Raw genomic sequence first — 19,554 nt, 5'->3', positions numbered from 1 at the left:
TCCACTGGCGGGATGAAGTTTCATGTCTGTTTTTTAAAAATGTAATAAATTTTATGTGTTTATTATTAACATGTCCCATCTCGTGTGACATTGTCACATGAGGGGGACATGTTAATATTTATCTATTTTTAGAGTTTACTTACCTCTCACGAATCTCCCTGAGACAGGACTTTGCCTCAGGGAGCAGTGTGCTCTTTCGCACGCATGCACGAAAGAGCGCATTTTGACAGATGGGGATTCCCCCCCCCACCCCGCACAGGCCGCTGGGCGGGCCGTAATTGGCCCGCCCACTCAAAATGGCGGCAGGCCCCATTTCGGCAGTGGGGTTTGGCTGCCCGCCTGCCACTGAGCTGGTGGGGCCTGCACGCCCATTGAGGTAAGAATTCTGCCCATAGTTTGTGCTGAGATGGTAATCAGTCTCCATTGTTCAATCTTTTGCTCTGCATCTCTCCCTTTGAAGTGTCTCTGTCTGAAGTAGGCCTTGCCACCTTTTAGGTGCGACATTCCGTTCCCTCTGGACTAGTTGGTCAAGTGTTATCCACATAGGAATTTTCCAGCAAATGGTTACTTTACAGTCTCAGCCAGCTTTTGCTTGTATGCCCTTTTCTAAAAGAAAACATATCTTACTTAAAAAGTTCAATAGGTTTGTAAGTAATTCGGACTGTGATCCACTGTCATGACAGTTGACATTAGTGTGGAAAAGTTAGGTGGGTCATTCAATAACGTGCCTCATGGTCACTGACATTTTTTTCAGAGATCAGAGAGGAGTTTCACAAATTCTTTGCTTTTGTGTTAGTCCATTTATCATTTGCTTCATTCAGTGTGGCTGTTGGTAGGTAAGGAGCATCACGGGTTGGGGGTGGGGTGGGGGGTGAAACGATGGGGAGTCATGATGCTTAATTGCAAAATGACTATGGGACAAACCCAGTGGACCAGTTGATCCTTCTCTCTTTGCCATGTTTATAAACAAAACACAAAAGGCATTAATTTATTTCAGAGGTTTATTCCACTGATCTGCCACCTATTGCTAAATTTTATGAAGGCACTTATTTCAGTACTCTTCAGCGTCACCCAACAGCTGTCATTTTGCTTTTTCATATTGCAGTGTAGGTGCAGTCTGGGAAATTGCACACATCGCCAACCATTCATATCCACATTATCGCTGGAGTTAATAATGAAGAATCACAGCAAGGGACCAGAGACCTTTAGTGAATGTTATTGCAGAGTAAAAGGTTAATGGTTTATGTTAATAAGACAATGATATTTGATGATGATGTAAGCATGACATCAAGAAGCTCCAAGAGAGCAAGACACAGAACAGACCGTGTCCGTAAAACCATGTACTTACTGAGGTCTTTGTAAATAGTTCTTCAGAAATGTTTTCAAGAGAAACGATGTACTGACTATCTCAAGTCACTTGTTGAATAGGCAAAAACTCATCAAAGCAAGACAACAACTTGAAACACTGTTGAAGCATAAAATAATGGCCAGGGCCGACAGACACGCCAACACTAATATCATATTTTGTAATGATTTCAGATGATAAACTTTGCAGAGATGTGATGAAAACAGACAAGTAACAGCACACCAAGAAGGAATAATCTGCAATAAAATATTTCACCTGAGAAACCACTGGAGAGTTAACCAAATTGGTTAATATGGGCAGGAAAGCAAATATAATCGACTTAGATTTTCAGCAGACATTTGATCAGGAGCCAGATGGGTGGTTCAAAGGAGATTAAGGCTCAAGTAATTAGTGGCAAACTAATTGGTTTGGTGAAAATTCTGACTTAGCAATGGAAAGGAATTGAGAAAAAAAAATGCGAAATGCTCTGCCAGGATTGAGCAGTGTCTAGGTTGTTTCCAGAAGGATCTATTCCAGGTCATTTACTGATCATGCTATTCATGAGAAAAATAAGATTGAGAGGAGACATGATTTAAGTCTTTTCATTCTTTTTCTCTATAAATTCCCAGCAATTTATAGAGAAAACGTAACCAAGTTATTTTACTTGAACCATCAGCGCATGGAATATCACATGGACAAGCGTGAGTTTAGAGGGAACTCTTTTCTCAGCCCTCTCTTTAATTCTAGGTCAATAAGTTCTTTTTAAAAACAAGACCAGCAGGTGAGTTGATAACTAGGGGACACAGATTTAAGATAATTGGTAAAAGAACCAGGGGAATATGAGGAGAGATTTGTTTATGCAGCAGGTCATAATGATTTGGAATGCACTGCCTGAAAGAATAAGGAGTACCATGCAAAGAGGAGCTGGTTACACACTCAAAGAGGAGAAAAAGAATGCAGGGCTATGGGGAAAGAGCAGGGAAATGAGACAACTGGAGAGTTCTTTGAAAAATCTGGTGCAGGCACAATAGGCTGTACATGTTGTATGGTTCTATCATTCAAAGAACTGGACAAATGAAAAGGAACCTTGAGGTGTAGGGGGTGATGGAGGAGTGGACCAGGGTGTCCCGGAGGGAACGATCCCTGCGGAATGCCTCCCCCCACCCCCTCCCACGGCATCTTTCCATGCAACCACAGAAGGTGCAACACCTGTCCCTTTACTTCCTCTCTCCTCACCGTCCAAGGGCCCAAACACTCCTTTCAAGTGAAGCAGCATTTCACTTGCACTTCCCTCAATTTAGTCTACTGCACTCGTTGCTCCCAATGCGGTTTCCTCTACATTGGAGACACCAAATGCAGTCTGGGTGACCGCTTTGCAGAACACCTTCGGTCTGTCCGCAAGCATTACCCAGACCTCCCTGTCGCTTGCCATTTCAACACTCCACCCTGTTCTCACGCCCACATGTCCGTCCTTGGCTTGCTGCATTGTTCCAGTGAAGCTCAACGCAAACTGGAGGAACAGCACCTCATCTTCCGACTAGGCACTTTACAGCCTTCCGGACTGAATATTGAGTTCAACAACTTTAGATCATGAACTCTCTCCTCCATCCCCACCCCCTTTCCGATTTCCCCCCCACTTTTTTTTTCCAATAATTTATATAGATTTTTTCTTTTCCCACCTACTTCCGTAATTTTTAAATGTATTTCCATCTATTGTTTTATCTCTACCTTTTAGCCTTTTTTGATTCCTTCACCCCACCCCACCCCCACTAGGGCTATCTGTACCTTGCTCGTCCTGCTTTTTACCCTTAATTAGCACATTCCTCAGATAATATCACCACCTTCAACACCTCTTTGTCCTTTTGTCTGTGACATCTTTTGGTTATCTCCACCTATCACTGGCCCTCTATCCAGCTCTACTTGTCCCACCCCTCCTTAAACTAGCTTATATTTCACCTCTCATCTATTTTTACTTAGTTCTGTTGAAGGGTCATTCGGACTCAAAACGTTAACTGTGCTCCTCCCCGCAGGTGCTGCCAGACCTGCTGAGTTTTTCCAGGTATTTTTGTTTTTTGTTTTGGATTTCCAGCATCCGCAGTTTTTTGCTTTTATCTTTGACATTCCATGAGCTTTGCTGACCACTTTTATCAGCCTGCCATCAGCTCTGAGGATTGAGATCAGCTTTACAGGGAATGATAAGGTCAAACCTATCTCCTCCTTATGTGCTTTAAATGTTACTGGATTACCCTTGTTTTATGATGCTTGGTAGAATATTGCTGTTTACATTCCTGCACAACAACCAATAATCCATCATCGGCTTCATGGCTTTCAGTATTTGATTGCCCACTTATGACAGAAAGCAGTCAATGCCTTAAGTAAACTTCTCCATTGTAATGTGTGTGCAATTTGTCAGAACCCTGTCCGCAAGCAGAGATACAAAGTTCTTGCTCTCAGAGAGTGTACATCAACATCCTGCAGGAATATCACTGCTCCATCAAAAGCCATAACATGACCTGACCTAGTCCAGTGTTAGTGGATAAATGGTTTAACAGATTGCAAACTAATCTTGAAGTCTCCAAAAAATGACATCCCAGTTATCAAATGGTTTTAATTAAAAGGAAAGTTCTATTTAAAAATTGGCATTATAGACTTGGTCCCTTAGTAACATGATACCCTGTACATTAACATAAATTTCTCCCTTTGTATTGCAACATTCTTTATATTAGCACTGTTTTGAGCTCAGCAATGGCATCACTATTTACACTTTGTGCAATTCATGTCTTGCAGTCGCAAAATTAATCCACTCAGCCTGTGAAGACCTCAATCAGTCACACATCACCAAAAACTCACACTCCTTAAAATATAACCATATCTCTCAGCATACAAGTGCAGATTGATCTAATCTTACAAAGTCTACATGGATCAGTAATGTGTGTAACCCCAGCCAGCTCAGGCAGTCACCATTTTAGTGGCTCCTAAAGCAGACACATGCCCAAACAGCAAGTGTAAACATTCCACACCATAACCTACCTGGGCTGCGAGAAATCATATTGCCCAGCCTCATCCAACAAGTGAAACTCTTCTCCCACATTTCTCATCCTGTTTAGTAAACACAGCACTGAGCTAAACAGGGACAACAGCTCTGAAACACTGGCCATTTGCAGAAAGATGAGGTTAAATTCCTCAGTGCTGAAATGGTAGTAGGGAACCATGCTTGACAGGAGACAGAAATACCTGGAAAAACTCAGCAGGTCTGGCAGCATCGGCGGAGAAGAGCACAGTTGACGTTTCGAGTCCTCATGACCCTTCAACAGAACTAAGTAAAAATAGGAAAGGGGTGAAATATAAGCTGGTTTAAGTATTTCACCCCTTTTCTATTTTTACTTAGTTCTGTTGAAGGGTCATGAGGACTCGAAACGTCAACTGTGCTCTTCTCCGCCGATGCTGCCAGACCTGCTGAGTTTTTCCAGGTAGTTCTGTTTCTGTTTTTGGTTTGGATTTCCAGCATCCGCAGTTTTTTGTTTTTTATCATGCTTGACAGGAGCGCAGGTTACAGACAGAACGGCAACACTGCAGCCTAACCTCTCACCCTCACTCCTTTCAGGTACAGGAGAGCTGAGTGGTAAATTTACCCTCAAGGTATCTCTTCAGGATAATGAGAAGTTTCACATTAAAACACAATTCCCTTTGGCATTCTGAAAGGACCAAGTGCTCACTTTCTGAAGTCTGCTAGTATTTTCAGTAGATCTTCATTCGATAGCTTGTTGCTGTCTTGTTTGTAAAAAGGCGAGAACTTTGCACTTGTATCAATGGAGCCTTCAGTGTCTTTAAACACAGGTCTAGGGGAAAGAAAAATAATGGTCACCATATTTAGAGTCAATTCTAGTGTTAACTTTACGTGAAACTTAATTTTAAAACATTATTAGAGGTTTTCAACAGTGATTACATTTCAAAAGCACTTCATTGGCTGTTAAGCGATTCAGGACACCCTAAGGTACTGAAAGGTTCTATATAAATTCAGGTTATTTCCATCTTATTGTTAATTAAGCGGCTAGCTAGAAATGGAATCCTGCGATTGTCACATTTTAACATTACTCCAGATTTGAGGACATGGTCTAGGCTGACACTTCAGTGCAGCACCGAGGGAATGGCACATGTAATGTTAAACTGCGACCCTGTCTAACAGTTCAGGAGGATGTTAAAGATCCCAACTCAGTATTTCCAGAAGAGCAGGAGAGTTCTCCCAACAGTCCCCTCTCAACCAACATCAAGAGAAACTGTTTGGCTGGCCATTCGCCCCATCTACTGTTTACACAAATTAGTTGCTGCCAATTCCCCACAAAACTGCACCTTAAAAGTACATCACTGGGTGTGACGTCCACTGGGATATCCTAGGAACATGGAAAGGTGCTGTGTTGGTGCAGCTCCTTTATCCAAAAAGGCACTTTAAGAGAGCAATCTTTGACAATTTAGCTAATAGACATTTCAGAAAAAATGTGCAACTACAATTGGATCCATTATTTGGTTTGACTCAAAAGAGTTATAATTGGATCCAATGTATAAACACTGACCTTGCAGCCCAAGCAAAGGCCATTTTGTATCCTCCAAGTCTGCTGCATACCTGCTTTGCAGCTTTAAGCACTTTCTGAGCAGCCTGTAGGTGGAGAGAAATGTATCAGAACAATGCTGGGAACAAGTCAAACTCAGGTAACCACTCAAATTATTACAATATCTTGGACAATTTGTCCATCTCAAAGTTCTGCATCATTTACACTTGTTTGCAATATATAGTACATACTAGCAGACCTCCAATGGCATTGCTCAGTAAGTCTGATGATCAGGAGGTACACAAGATCAGTAGGGTTATGCAATGTAACACCATATTATATTCCACAACTTAAATGAGGATGTCTAACCTTCAGACCAAAAGGTCGAAGGAAATTGTTGAATGTGAACATGGAGTGAGGCCTGTCAGAGCTTCATTCCTCTTCAGTCAAATCATTTCTTACAAAGAATGCTTCTTACAAATTCCCGGCTCCTGGTCAGAATGCAGCATGAAACGCTTGGCTCACTAAAATTTTTCTCTCCAAAAAATGCATGATTGCTGAAGTTGGTCAGAGGCTGCAAATATTCTGACTCCTGGATCCACAAAATACTTACTTGTTGGAGGGAGGAGTCAATTTTATGAATGGAGTAGCTAAGGAAGCCTCAACCCATGAGCCTTACACACCGGGGATAGCAGAAAGTGAACATCCATTTCTCCAATGTACAAGGGCTGGCTGTGAGGTCCTCGAATGGTGATACTTTCACAACTAAATCAAATGTTACAAATATATCCAGACCATAATCAATAGGAAAGACTTAATAGGATGGAGCTCTTTTCACTAGGAAAGGGAAGACTGAGGGGTGACCTGATGGGGATCTTTCAAATGATCAAAGAGCTTGACAGGGTTGATGTAAAGATGTTTCCATCTGTGGGAGACTAAAACCAGGGGCTGTACATATAAGTCGCTAATAAATCCAACAGAAAATTCAGGAGAAACCTTTTGTCCAGAATGTGTTGATAATGTGGAACTCACTGACACAAGCAGCAGCTGAGCTGAATAACATCGCTGCATTTAAGGGAAACTCTTTCGAGTTATCAACAGTCACAGATTGCAACTCTTTTGAGTACAATCACAGTTCTTGGTTTCCGGGAGTGGGACATGAACCCACAACCCTCTGACTCAAAAGCGAGGGTGCTATGAACTGAGCCACAGCTGACACCTCCGCATTTAAGGGAAACTCTTTCGAGTTATCAACAGTCACAGATTGCAACTCTTTTCGAGTACAATCACAGTTCTTGGTTTCCAGGAGTGGGACGTGAACCCACAACCTTCTGATTCAAAGGCGAGGGTGCTATGAACTGAGCCACAGCTGACACCTCCGCATTTAAGGGAAACTCTTTCGAGTTATCAACAGTCACAGATTGCAACTCGTTCGAGTACAATCACAGTTCTTGGTTTCTGGGAGTGGGACATGAACCCACAACCCTCTGATTCAAAGGTGAGGGTGCTATGAACTGAGCCACAGCTGACACCTCCGCATTTAAGGGAAAGCTGGACAAACACACAAGATGAAAGGATGAGAAGAATTTGCTGATAGGGTGAGACAAGGTAGGCTGGGAGGAGGCTCATGTTGAACATAAACAGCAGCATAGATCAATTGGGCTGACTTACATGGTACTGTGATGTAAATTCTACATAACAAGCTTTTCCTATTGTGTTTCCTTCCCTGATAATTAACTTATTAATGTGGCTATTACCAAAAGCAGCTGTCAATCTACAGGAAGGGCCCTCAGCAATTAACCTCTAGGTGGCCTTTTCATTAAAGGCATAGTCCTAGATCACATGAGCAATGGTCATAAAGCTGCAGGCCCATTTGAGCATGTAGCAGCAAAATATCAACATCTAGTATTTATACATAAGAGCATAATAAATAGGAGCAGGAGTAGGCCATTCAGCCCTTTGAGCTAACTGTCATTTAGTGAGATCATGGCTGATCTTCTACCTCAACACCATTTTCCTGCACTATCCCTACATTCCTTGATGTGTTTAATTAGTAGAAATCTATCGATATCAGTCTTAAACATACTCAACAACTGAGCTTCCACAGCCCTCTGGAGCAGAGAATTCCAAAGATTCACCACCCACTGAGTGAAGAAATTCCTCCTCATCTCAGTCCTATATGGCCTGCCCCTTATTCTGATACCGTTTTTCCTGGTTCTAGATTCCCCCAGCTAGGAGAAACATCTTCCTGCATCTACCCTGTTGAGCCCTGTAAGAATTTTGTATGTTTGAATGAGATCACCTCTCATTCTCCTAAACTCCAGAGAATAAAGGCCCAGTCTATTTAAACTTTCCTCACAGGAAAATCCCTCCATCCCAGGAATCATTCTGGTGAACCTTCGCTGCACTCCCTCTATGGCAGTATATCTTTCTTTAGGTAAGGAGACCAAAACTGCACACAATACTCCAGGTGTGGTCTCACCGAGGCTCTATATAATCGCAGTAAGTCATCTTTACTCCCTATACTCAAATCCTCTTGTACTAAAGACCAACATACCATTTGCCTTCTGAATTGCTTGCTGTACTTTTTTTTTAAACATAGCACTTTTAACCTAGTAAAACATCCCAAAGTCCTTCAGAGGAGGGTTAAAAAATGAAATTTGACACCAATAATATTAGAGAAAATGACCAAAATCTTGGTCAGAGAGTTGGGTTTTAAGGAACATCTTAAAGGAAAAGAGAGAGAGAAAGACAGAGGTAGAGAGGTGGAGAGGCTTAGGGAGGGGATTCCAAAGCTTAGGGCCTCGGCAGGCAGCTGAAGCACGACCACCAACGGCGTTGCAGTTAAAAATTGGGGATGTTGAAGAAGCCAGAATTGGAGGAGCTCGGATATCTCAGAGATTACAGACATACGCGGCAGTGAGGCCATGGACAGGTTAGAAAATTTGGATGGAAATTTTAATCACACAATGCTTCCAGCTTCCAACCTGTATGTCAGCAATGCCACAGGGCAGGACTACTAGCTTCTTGACATATTATATTCCCTATATTATAATAGCGACTACAGTTCACAAGTAATTAATTGGCTGTAAAATACTTTGGGATGTCCTGAAGTCATGAAAAGAGTGATAAAAATAAAAATCTTTCTTTTTATATCAAAGCAACATTTATAGAGCCATATTTCAAACATCCAGATAACCACAACTTTAAACACACAAACAACTACACACTTTCCATTTAATATTTCATTCCTTATGCTAATGTTCTCATAAAACACCTTTAGGACCCAACTAGCTCAGTCATGTCTCTGCTCAGGTTGTGAATATGCACAGGTTGCGAATAAACAATTATGCACTTGTAAAATCCGTGAGTTAAGCACATTCCATATCAAGTCTAAAATATACAGAAATTATAGCAACGTGGGAACAGGACAAGGCCAATCAGCCCTCGAGCCTGCTCTGCTTTTAAATCAGATCATGGCTGATCTGTACCCCAGCACTATTTCCCTCGATACCCTTATCCAACAAAAACGTATCAAACTCAACCTTGAAAGCCCCGATTGACCCATACCATCCACAGCCTTTCGGGAAGAGAATCCCAGATTTCTGCTATCCTTTGTGTGAAACAGTGCTTACTGATTTCACTGCTGAAGAGCCTACTTCTAGTCATAAAATTGTTCCTCCTTTTTCTCGACTTCCCCCGCCAGGGTAAACAATTTCTCGCTACGATACTATTATATATTTTTAACATTTGAAACTATGCACTGTCTCATGGAAGGGGGAATAAATTAAGCATTAAACAATTAGCAAAGGATTTGCCTGTCTAATGGAGGAATCAGGGAGGTGCAGTTTTCACAAGTACCTTGTTTGTATCAGAACTTTTTATATAGGGTTCAGCACATTGAGCAATCCCTCCTTGCAACACTTTCTCCACTCGCACGACCAGAAAGATATCTGGGTGAGGGGCAGTCACTGAAAAGATCCCCTGCAAAAAAAAAACCATACAGATACACACACACACGCACACAAAAAGACATTAGAACCAAAATGATGAACAGCTGCTCATCGTGTGAAATGAGAGCGCACTTCCATCATATTCAGTCAGGTGCTTTATTTTGTAGAATCACACAGTACAGAGGAGTCTATTGGCCCATCATGTCTGTGCTAGCACTTTGAAAGAACTATCCAATGAATCCCATCCCCTGCACTTTCCCCTTAGCCCTCCAAACTTTCTCTCTGTTAAACCAAAGGCAAACATTATCAAAAGGTGAAGAATAAAATCAATTGGGAAAAAATAATGTACAATCTCGACAAAACAGTCTACGACCAGTGGTGACACAAGGCTCTTTCCAGTATTGTTGTAGCATTGTATTATTCTGTATTGTAAACTCTTGGGCAGGTATTTCATTCTCTTCACTGCTGTGCCTCATACATGTTGGGGTTGTACCTGGGGCAATAATGCAAATCCTTACACGGTTCCTGATACTCTCACTTTTAAAAAATCCATTCATGGGTTGTGGGCTTCGCTAACTGGGCCAGCATTTATCGCCCATCCCTAGTTGCCCTTGAGAAGATGGTGATGAGCTGCCTTCTTGAACTGCTGCAGTCCATGTGGTGTAGGCACACCCACAGTGCTGTTATGGAGGGAGTTCCAGGATTTTGGCCCAGAGACAGTGAAGGGACGGTGATATATTTCCAAGTCAGGATGGTGAGTGACTTGCAGGGGAACTTCCAGGTAGTGGTATTCCCATGTGTCTGCTGCCCTTATCCTTCTAGGTGGTAGTGGTCGTGGGTTTGGAAGGTGCTGTCGAAGAAGCCTTGGTGAATTCCTGCAGTGCATCCTGTAGATGGTACACACTGCTGCCACTGTGCGTAGGTGGCGGAGGGAGGGAAATGTTTGTGAATGTGGTGCCGATCAAGCGGACTGCTTTGTCCTGGATGGTGTCCAGCTTCTTGAATGTTGTGGGAGCTGCACTCATCCGGGCAAGTGGAGAGTATTCCATCACACCCCTGACTTGTGCCTTGTAGATAGTGGACAGGCTTTGGGGAGGCAGGAGGTGAGTTACTCGCTGCATAGCTCCTGGTCTCTGACTTGCTCTTGTAGCCACAGTATTTATATGGCTAGTCCAGTTTGTGGTCAATGGTAACCCCCAGGATATTGATTCTCTCTTGTTGGATATGGTCATTGCCTGGCACTTGTGTGGCGCAAATGTTACTTGCCACTTGTCAGCCCAAGCCTGGATATTGTCCAGGTCTTGCTGCATTTGGATATGGACTACTTCAGTATCTGAGGAGTCATGAATGGTGCTGAACATTGTGCAATCATCAGCAAACATCCCCATTTCTGACCTTATGATGGAAGGAAGGTCATTGATGAAGCAGCTGAAGGTGTTTGGGCCGAGGACTCTACTCTGAGGAACTCCTGTAGTGATGTCCTGGAGCTAAGATAACTGACCTCCAACCACCTCAACCATCTTCCTTTGTGCTAGGTATGTCTCCAATCAGCAGAGAGTTTTCCCCCTGATTCCCATTGACTCCAGTTTTGACAGGGCTCCTTGATGCCACACTCAGTCAAATGCTGCCTTGGTGTCAAGGGCAGTCACACTCACCTCACCTCGGGAGTTCAGCTCTTTTGTCCATGTTTGAACCAAGGCTGTAATGAGGTCAGGAGCTGAGCGGCCCTGGCGGAACCCAAACTGGGTGTCAGTGAGCAGGTTATTGCTAAGCAAGTGCCGCTTGATAGCATTGTTGATGATCCCTTCCATTACTTTACTGATGATCGAGAGTAGACTGATGGGACGGTAATTGGCCGAGTTGGATTTGTCCTGCCAATGGCATTACCATCTCACTGTGACGTGGTTTAACGTTGAAATAACATAAAGGGCACAGCTTCACAAATAAAAATTTACTTAATATGCTTACTCTGTATTTTTTCAATTATTAAGTGTCATAACTAAAAATGATCATCAATTGCTGCTGATATTGAAATAGATAGCCCTATCCCATCAGCTTTCACACAGCTTTTCTAATAGTCCAAAGTGAATGTTAATTGGTTCGGTGCGCATTCCCAATGTTAGCTCATCTAGTGCAGCCCAGGTCTGTCCTGAATGTCCTCCCTGGGCCCGGACTGTCATCAGAAAAATGAAAAATGCGTCTTTAGTGGTAAATGAATTGAACATGTTGACGAGCTGAAAACCTGGTCAGTGTTTTGGATAATAAACTTGACACTGTCTCAGGAACCCTACCTGTTTTGGGTAACGAAGGAATCTTTCAGCTACTCCTTTAAGGCGACTGTCGTTACCAGTGAGAGAGTTTGCACTTGTTGCCCCATTTCCAGCTCCACCTTCCAAGCTTCCCAGTAACATCTGCCGAACAGCCGGAGGATTCAAGTCCACATGAAAATCTTCTGAGATTTTGCGGTTATTTTTTGTGTCAAACAGTGCGAGGGTCACAAAGAAAGGTTCAACCTGGTAATCAGACACAAGGTCACGGTGAAATCAGGAATGTGGTCCGTGAGCAATGTAAATTAATCCTTTTAATAGATTCTTTCAACAGTGTACTGTATCTTTATACAGACAGTGTAACAATGCACAGCTGTCCCTATTTGAACAAAGATTTTATCCTTTCCCATTACTGTACATAGACTCTATTGTTCTAAAGCATCTATGGTGCAGCTAGGGTTATATTGACTTCAATCCATAGTTAGGACATTGCATATAACCTGCAGGCTATTGTCCATTACTAACTGTCCCTGTTTTCGTTTGACCAAGGAAATACTTGCATTTAAATAACAACTTTCATAATCTCAGGGCATCCCGAGGTGAATCACAGTCAATGAAGTACACTTAAAGTGCAGTCACTGTTGAAGCATGGGGAACATGGTAGCCATTTTGTGCACAAAAAGCAATGTGATGGTGAGCAGATAATCTACTTAGTGATGTTGGTCGAAGGAAAAATATTGGCCAGGACACCAGGGAGAGGTTCCCTGCACTTCGTTGAAGTAACTTCATGGGATCATTTAGGTCCACTTCAGAAGAAAAATAGTGTTTCTCTTTAATGCCTTATCCAAAAGACAGCACCTCTGACAGTGCAGCACTGTCCCTGTACTACACTGAATGTCAGTTGAGATTATGTGCTTGAAACTGGAGCGGGGGCTTAAACACTTGATCTCTGACTCTGAGGCGAGGGTGCTACCACTTAAGACTGGGTTTGTAAACAAGTATGGCAGAGACATTAAACAATACCTTGTATCTATCTTCAAGGTAGAAGAAACAAAATACATTCCAGAAAAAGTGGGGAGCCCAAGGCCTAGTGAGAATGATGCACCAGCATAAGTAAAGAAACTTACTGGAGAAATTAAAGGAACTAAAAGTTGACAATTTCCCTGGACCTGATGGTTTGCATCCTAGGGTTTTAAAAGAGGTTAAGTACAGAGACAGTGGATGCACTGGTTTTGATTTTCCAGAATTCCCCAGATGCTAGAATAGCCTCCATGGATTGGAAGGTAGCAAACATAACCCTAGTATTGGAGAAAGGAGCAGAGGAAAAAAGGCACTCTCGGCCAGTTAGTCCGTCATCAGTGGTCAGCGAAATGCTAGACTCTGGTATTTTGGCTGTGGTAACAGAGCACCTAGAAATTCAGAATATGGGTAGATAGAGTCAACACAGATTTATGAAAGGGAAATTATGTTTGACAAATTTGTTAGAAAGCTTTGATATTGTAACTAGCAGGGTAGATAAAGGAGGAACCAGTGGATGGAATGTAGCTGGATTTTTAAAAAAAAGCATTTGACAAGTGTCACACAAGAGGTAAAAACACAAAATTAGGATGGATGGGAATGGGCGTAATTTATTAGCATGATTTGAGGATTGGTTGATGAATAGAAAATAGAGCATGGGTTATTTACAGGTCTGCAACTGTAACTAACGCAGCATCACAAGGATCAATGCTTGGCCTTAGCTATTCATAATCTATACCAATGAACTGGAACAGGTGACTGAGTGTGACCTACCCAAATTTTCTGACAATACCAATTTGGGTGGAAAAGTAAGCGATGAAGAGGATGCAAAGATATTTAGATAGGTTAAATGAGTGCGCAAGAACATAGCAGATGAAATATAATGGGGAGAAATAAGAAGTTAACCACTTTGGTAGGAAAAACTGAAAAGCAGAATATATTTTAATCCCAGAAAGTCAACATGCAGGCAATGAGGAAAGAAAATGGGGTGTTCACATTTAAAACAAAGGAATTGGAAGATAAAAGTAATGAAGTCTTGCTGACTGATTCCTGGGATAAGAGGGTTGTCCTATGAGGAGAGATTGAGGCTCATATTTCTTTGAGTTTAGAAGAATGAGAGGTGATGCCATTCAAGCATATAAAATTCTTAAGGGGCTTGACAGGTTAGATGCTCGGAGATGTTTTCCTGCGTTGGAGAGTCTAGAACTAGGGTCACAGTCTCAGAAAAAGGGCTCAGCTATTTAGGATTGATAGGAGGAAAAATTTCTTGGCTCAAAAGTTGTGAACCTTTGGAACTTTCTCCCCAGTGGATTGTGGTTGCTCAGTCATTGAGTATTTTCAAGGCTGAGAACAATAGATTTTTGCAATTTAAGCAATATAGGGATAGTGTGGGAAGGTGGAGTTGAGGTAGGTGGTCAGCAATGGTCTTACTGAATGGTGGAGCAGACTTTGAATGGTCAAATGCTTACTTCTGCATCTATTTCTTATGTTCTTACACAGAGGCTCTAACCAGTGAAACTAATTGACAGAAATTTACTCTAGGCATTGTTCCCAAATCAGAATCCTTTCTTCAACTGCATGGACCCCGTTTCAGTTAGTTTGTTTGTAGCTTAATGCTGATTATAGTTCACATAGGAACAGGTGGAGGCCAGTAAGCCCCTCAAGCTTGTTCCCCCATTCAATTATATCATATCTGATCTGTACCTCAACTCCATTTACCCACCTTTGATCCATTGCCCTTTCATACCCTAACTGGACCTAAATCAAGTGAGTATATAAATCGCCAAAAAAAAAAAAACCTCTCAGTGGAACTTCTCTTTGACTTTACAGATATGATCAGCTTTTATTGATCTTCCTTTCATAGACACAGCTGTATGAACTCCATGGTCACCAATCTCCTTCAGCACATCAAACTATGTTCAAAGAGCAAACTTGTACTTGTACCTCAGGATTTCCCAAGTGTTTCACAGCCAGTTAAATATCTTTGAAGTGGAGTCACCATTATAATGCAAGGAACATTGAGGCCAAGTTGTGCATAGCAGTATTTAACAAAGAGCCATGAGACAATGACCAGATAATCCACTCTAGTGATATTGGATGAGGAATGAGTATTGGCCAGTAATACCACGAGAGCTCCTTTGCTTTTTGAAACAGGGCTGCGGGGTCTTTGGCATCACCTGAGAAGGCAGATGGTGCTTTGGTTTAGCCTCTCATCAGAACGGCGATAGGATCAGGAGTAGAACATTCAGCTCCTCAAGTCTGTTCCACTATTCAATGCAAACATGGCTGATTTTTATCTCTCTAGGTTTATCACCTTGGTTCCAATCTATTTTGAAACGTTTAATTGACGTCGCTTTAACACCTTTTAGGGCAGAGAGTTCCAGATTTGTCAAGTCCTTTCTGACATCACCCTTGAATGTCCTAGCTCTAATTTTAAGATTATGCCCCCTTGTCCTCAATCCTCGACCACAGGAAACAGATTCTCTCTGTCTACCCTATCAAATGCTTGAACTATTTAAATCACTCAATTAGATCATTCCTTAATCTTCTATACTGCTATATGCAGCTTGTTCTCATAATTTAATTCTCTTAGCCCGAGAAAGATGAGATGATTTACTTTATTGTTTTAACCTCCATCAGCAGCAATCAGTTGAAAGACACTTGAAACCAAGTGTGAGTTAACGTTTTTAACACCAGCCAATGTGACTCCCCAACCAACTGTGAAACAATCTGGTGGTTCCATATAATGTTTAAGATTATGGAATTACTAAGTTAAAGATTGACAGTTCGTCTCAAAACTGTGAAATGTTCAACTGTGTGAGAATAAAAGGGAACGATACAGATCGCTTGGTTTTAGAGTAATCCAACTTTCTCCTGAAGGCACAGTCATTCTTTAAATGCTTTAATGAATGCCACTAATACAGTGAACCTATTCTACTAATGTTCAACTGTAGGAGTCTTGAAATAGTTTCCTAACAAATGATATTGGGCGTGAAAGCTTCACATACACAGATTGACAATGGTTCAGACTTGATCCATCCAATCACTGTAGAACACCAATAAACAGTAACCAGAATTGCTGGATTTTATTGTAAAATCAGAGGAACAGAAGTAGAGAACATCTTGCTAACACTGTACACAAGAACCTAGGAAGCAGAGTAGGTCATTCAGCCCCTTGAGCCTGTTCTACCATAATATTAGATCATGCCTCTCTTGTTTGACCTTTGAGTGAAGGTAACCATGTTCACCATCTGAGGTGTTTGATCAGAATCCGTTGGGTACGTGGGTGAGGCTGATCGTGCTAAGGCCGACCTGTACCCAGAAGGTTCTGCTGCAAATTTGACAGGATACCACAGAGGATTGAGTTTTGGATGAGTTGCTGAGTCGGGGTTTTCTCTCTGCTTCTGATCTGCACTTGCTTTCGAAGGGGCCGCAATATTTGATTGCGCCAGGTGCAGCGATCCTGGGTGAGCTTCTTCCAGGAGTCAAAGTCGATATTAAAACTCCAAAGTGAAACCTTCGGAGTGTCCTTGCAGCACTTCCTTTGACCACCATGAGAGCGCACCCCAAACCCAAACTCTCTATAGAAGATTCACTTTGATAAGTGAGTGTCAGGCATTCTGGCTCCACGACCAGCCTAACTCAGTTGTGACTGTCTCAATATGATGGGGAAGCTGCAGCTCAGGTGAGCACCTCAAGTGCCTGGTATTCTTCCCTGCCATCTGATCTTCATAAACTTTCAGAAGCGTAGAGCTCAACAAGTCACAGAAAACGTCCTGATCACCCACTGCATCCGGATCTATCTCCAGCCGTCTAGACTTGTCTTGCCATTGGACAAAGGTAGGTCAGGATGAGAGAGTGAGGCTGATGATGCACACTCTCCCTCACTATAATCCAATTCACACGTCATGTTCATCATCTTTCTTTCTAGGTCATGCTGATTAGTACCTCATGTCCATTTTCCTGCCTTTGATCCATATCCCTTTATATTCTCACTTAACAAAAAGCTATTGATCTCAGTCTTAACCATTTCAATTGTCCCATCATTCGCAGTTTTTCAGGGGAGAGGGGTCCAGGTTTCAACAAAACAACTTGTATTTATATAGCATGCTTAATGCAGCAAATCATCCTAAGACGATTCAAAGGTGCTTCACAAAACACAACTTGACATCGAACCACACGAGGAGATGTTAGAACAGGTGGTCAAAGAGGTAGGTATTACCTGGTGTCTTAAAGGAGGAGAGAGAGGTAGGGAGCCGGAGAGTTTTATGGAGGATACTATGGCCCAGGCAGCTGAAGGCATGGCTGCCAGTGGTGGAGCGATGAAAATCATAGATGCACAGGAGGCCAGAATTTGAGGAGTCCAGATAAATCAGAGGGTTGTAGAGATGATGGCAGGCACATAGATAGGGAGGGGGTATCCCCATGGAGGGATTTGAAAACAAGGATGATGGTTTTAAAATATAGGCATTGCTTAACTGAGAGCCATTGTAGGCCAGCGAAAATAGAGTGAAGGTTGAACCAAACCTGGTACAAGTTAGGATATGGCAGCAGAGCTTTGGAAGAGCTCATGTTTATGGAAGGTGAAAAGCAGAAAGCTGGTCATGAGGCCAATCGAATAGTCAAGCCCAGAGGTAACAATTGCTACCAGATTTCCCTCCTGAATGGTCTAGATCTAATATTAATTTTGTGTCCCTTTGTTCAGGATTCCTCAGCAGAGGAAATAGTTCCTCAATATCCAGCTTATCCAATCCTATTATCAACGTTTTTCCCTTGAGTTTTGATCAAGATCTGAGAGAAACATTCAAGTTATGGAAGGATGGGAGAGAATAGCCATTGAGCTGATCCCTGGAGTTAAAAGTTTTGCATTGTGAAGGCTGACTTGGGGCTTTTCTTAGCATTAAACAGAGGCAACTGAATGTAGCGATCACTCTAGGCCTCTCTACCAGCATAAAGTAGTGTCTGACTACTTGGCAATCAGCAGTCAACTTGGGATCCCTAACTGTCCTCATCATTGCTTACCATTACTGATTTGAAAGGAGGAGTGATGGAGAGGGGATCTAATAGTGGTAGCTAGGGTATTCCATGTCAGAGATAAGGCAAATCTGTCACATATCCTCAGCAAAAACTACGAGCTTAGGTTAAAACTGGTGAAAGGGCAATATACGATGGCTGTCAAGATCCAAACTTGGGAAAGTTACTCTCTTAGAGCTCCAAACATAAAAACCATAGATTTGGTCATGATGTGACCTGACAGAGAGGGAGCTAAGATGGCCTCCTCCACTGGTATTTAATTGTATGACATTCTTCTTTTACAATGGATGTACTGTGACAGGAAAAGCACCCATACTGAGTGATGCGAAAATTCCTGTAGGATGGTGAATACATTTCTGCAGGCCAGGTACGCATTGTGATTACATTTCTGTAGCATTGCCAGTTCAGTATTTGCTGCAACACAATCTCCGCAGCTATAACAGATCAAATCCACCAAAAACATCAGTGGCTGTAAATGGGAGCCAAATGCGTTAAAACTCATTCAATTCCAGTTTGCAAGTTTAAGGTGATAATCATTGATAGAAATCCCATTGTAGTGGGGTGATCAGAACTGCGACAGCACCAAATGTGATAAAATTACTTATCCTGGTAGGTTCACTCCTTAATCATACTGAACAACTACATCAGGGCATCAACTTTGGCTTTGTTACTGGCATGTTCACCTCGGAGGCTCGAGCCCATGATGTGACATGATAGTTCAGTTCAGCGTTGATAAAATACTGAATTAGTGAAAGGAGCCACTCCTTTGGACTTTACATTAAGCTGGGGTCCTGCCTGGATCAAAGGTCTCATGACAATATTGGATGTCTCGGTGTCCAGGCTAACATTAGTCCTTCAACTAACACCATCACTGAAGATGACAGGGTACTGATGAGGCTGCTGGTACAAGCTGATAATGGGATCTTTGGCTTTGTAAATAGAGGCATAGATCACAAAGCAATGACGTCAGGCTAAACCTTTATCACTCACTGGTTAGGCCAATGCTGGCATATTGTGCTGAATTCTGGACACTTAGGAAGGAAGTCAAGGGCTTCCAGAGAATGCAAAGGAGATTTACTAGAATCCTACCAGGAACGTTGAACTTCTGTTATATGGAGAGACTCGAAAAGCTGAGATTGTTATTCTTCGAACAGAGAAAGAAAAGGGGAGATTTTCAAAATCAAGAGGAGGTTTGATTATTAAATAAGGAGAAACTCTTCCGACTGGTAGGAGGTTCAGTACCAGAGAACACAGATTTAAGAACCAGAGGGAGAGATGGGAGGTTTATTTTTAAAAGCAGCGAGTTGTAATGATCAGGAATGTACAGCCTGAAAGGGCAGTGGAAGCAAATTCAATAATAACATTCAAAAGGGAATTGGATGGATAGTCGA

The 19,554-nt window shown here is 42.2% G+C and overlaps 1 protein-coding gene across 1 annotated transcript in view; it reads right to left on the bottom strand.

Moving 5' to 3' along the window:
• Positions 1-19,554, bottom strand: part of LOC144683192 (dedicator of cytokinesis protein 11-like) — a 285,806-nt gene that overhangs the window by 160,448 nt on the left and 105,804 nt on the right. The window contains exons 13-16 of the mRNA XM_078546152.1: positions 12,137-12,358; positions 9,754-9,876; positions 5,917-5,999; positions 5,062-5,184 (exon numbers count right to left, since the gene is read on the bottom strand). Of these exons, the coding sequence (XP_078402278.1) occupies positions 5,062-5,184; positions 5,917-5,999; positions 9,754-9,876; positions 12,137-12,358 (551 nt within the window). The remainder of the gene's footprint in view (positions 1-5,061; positions 5,185-5,916; positions 6,000-9,753; positions 9,877-12,136; positions 12,359-19,554) is intronic.

Source organism: Cetorhinus maximus, chromosome 8 (genome assembly GCF_964194155.1).
Source record: "Cetorhinus maximus chromosome 8, sCetMax3.hap1.1, whole genome shotgun sequence".
Taxonomy (NCBI): Eukaryota; Metazoa; Chordata; class Chondrichthyes; order Lamniformes; family Cetorhinidae; genus Cetorhinus; species Cetorhinus maximus.
Note: the sequence above shows the minus strand (reverse complement) of the source record. Positions and strands in the feature narration are given on the sequence as shown.